The 1,550-nt window shown below is 43.2% G+C and overlaps 1 protein-coding gene across 1 annotated transcript in view; it reads left to right on the top strand.

The window, feature by feature from the left end:
• Positions 508 to 1,550, top strand: part of LOC110388366 (acidic mammalian chitinase-like) — an 8,499-nt gene continuing 7,456 nt past the window's right edge. The window contains exons 1-2 of the mRNA XM_021377553.1: positions 508 to 592; positions 1,183 to 1,212. Coding sequence (XP_021233228.1) covers positions 511 to 592; positions 1,183 to 1,212 — 112 coding nt within the window. The 5' untranslated portion in view covers positions 508 to 510. The remainder of the gene's footprint in view (positions 593 to 1,182; positions 1,213 to 1,550) is intronic.

The following is a 1,550-nucleotide window of genomic DNA, read 5'->3' as shown; positions in this document are numbered from 1 at the left end:
CATGAAGTCACAACTGGTTCAAGTGGCATGGGCAAGAGAAAAGTCAGGCCCAAAAGTCCCCTGGATCCCAACCAACAGCCTGCCAGCAGCAGGTGAGCCGAGTTCCTGAGTCCTCCTGACTGAGGAGTCAAGAGTCCAAGCCCTACCCGGTCTCTCCTTGTTGACCCCCAGCCAAGGAGACCAAACCCTTGTAAAGCACTTTGGTTTGGCAGTGCCTGCCACCTCCGGGCAGACACAATGGCAATGCAAGGTTGAACAGACATCTACTCTGCGTAATCTCTGTTATCAACACGAAGTCTGCTGCAGTAAAGAGAATTTCTAAGAAATGTCATCTGATCTTGTTCTTCCACTTCTCAAGCAGCACCACTGAACAGTGGAGCGTGATAATACTGTTTTTTTTCCAAATAGAGAGCTAAGGCCAATTGTATTGCTATCATTTTTTTTGTGATACTGATCTTTACCAACTTGTGCAATGTTTGGGCATCTTTGTTGACACAAGACTTGTACAGAATGAGAGGTGCATATAAAAGTGAGAAACCATCTGCACCAGATCAGTTCTGGTCAAAGATGGCCAAGCTCATTTTGCTTACCGGTAAGTCCTGCTTTAAAACTTACTTCTCTGACTTTATGACAAGAACCGTGGCTCTCTCACTCTTATACTGGGTGACAGAGGAGAGGTTCTATGGAATTCAAGATGTTCCATTCTATCTTTTGTCAAAGGAAAATCACTAACGCATTTTCAGGTTTTTTGTGTGCTAGACTACTCTGGAGTTTTCTTCTTCCTTCGATATGCAATTTCTTTATTTATTAACTGAAACACAACCTTGGACCAAGAAATAACACTCTAAGGATAAATACTGTCATGCTAGCAGAACTATTACTGTCCGTACATGCCTGTAGGTCTCTGTTATTTCAGCTGTGTTCATAGGAATAATCACCTACTGCAGGAATCATCAACTATAGCAGCATACTGAGACCTTAATGAGCATAAGCTTTTCTGCGTGTTTGCTTCTCTCAGAACGAATTGTAACCTCACATAGAGCTTTTGTTCGGTTCATACTTACCTAAAAAATTGGCACGGAGCAATTTTATTGACTGCGTAACAATGTACCTATAAAATTATTTCTGCTCCTTCCAGCACTGTTTATTTCAAAGACTAATCCTTCACATTGTTTTTCAAAGGTCTGGCCCTCCTGCTGAACGCCCAGATAGGTATGTGCTTTCTACCCCAAAACAACTCACCAAACGCTTTTCAGCATGGGCACACACAATCAAGGCAAGCAGGCAGCATAACAGATACACCAACAACCTTCCTCCTTCTGGGCACTTCACTGGAGATCTGTTCTGCCTCTGTTTTTCCTCACCAATGGGAGAAAGACTCAGTTTGGGAAAAAGACTCAGGAGCCACAACCACCCTGAATCAATAGTTTCAGGGTACAAAGAAAGAAGGAAATGCATTATTGTCTTAGGGAGGCAGTTCCCAGAAGGATAACAGGTCCTACTTCTCCTTCTCTGAACTCCTTACCTGCAAGGTAGCATTGCCCAATCAT

The sequence above is a fragment of the Numida meleagris genome, chromosome 25, assembly GCF_002078875.1.
Source record: "Numida meleagris isolate 19003 breed g44 Domestic line chromosome 25, NumMel1.0, whole genome shotgun sequence".
In the NCBI taxonomy this organism is placed as follows: Eukaryota; Metazoa; Chordata; class Aves; order Galliformes; family Numididae; genus Numida; species Numida meleagris.
Note: the sequence above shows the minus strand (reverse complement) of the source record. Positions and strands in the feature narration are given on the sequence as shown.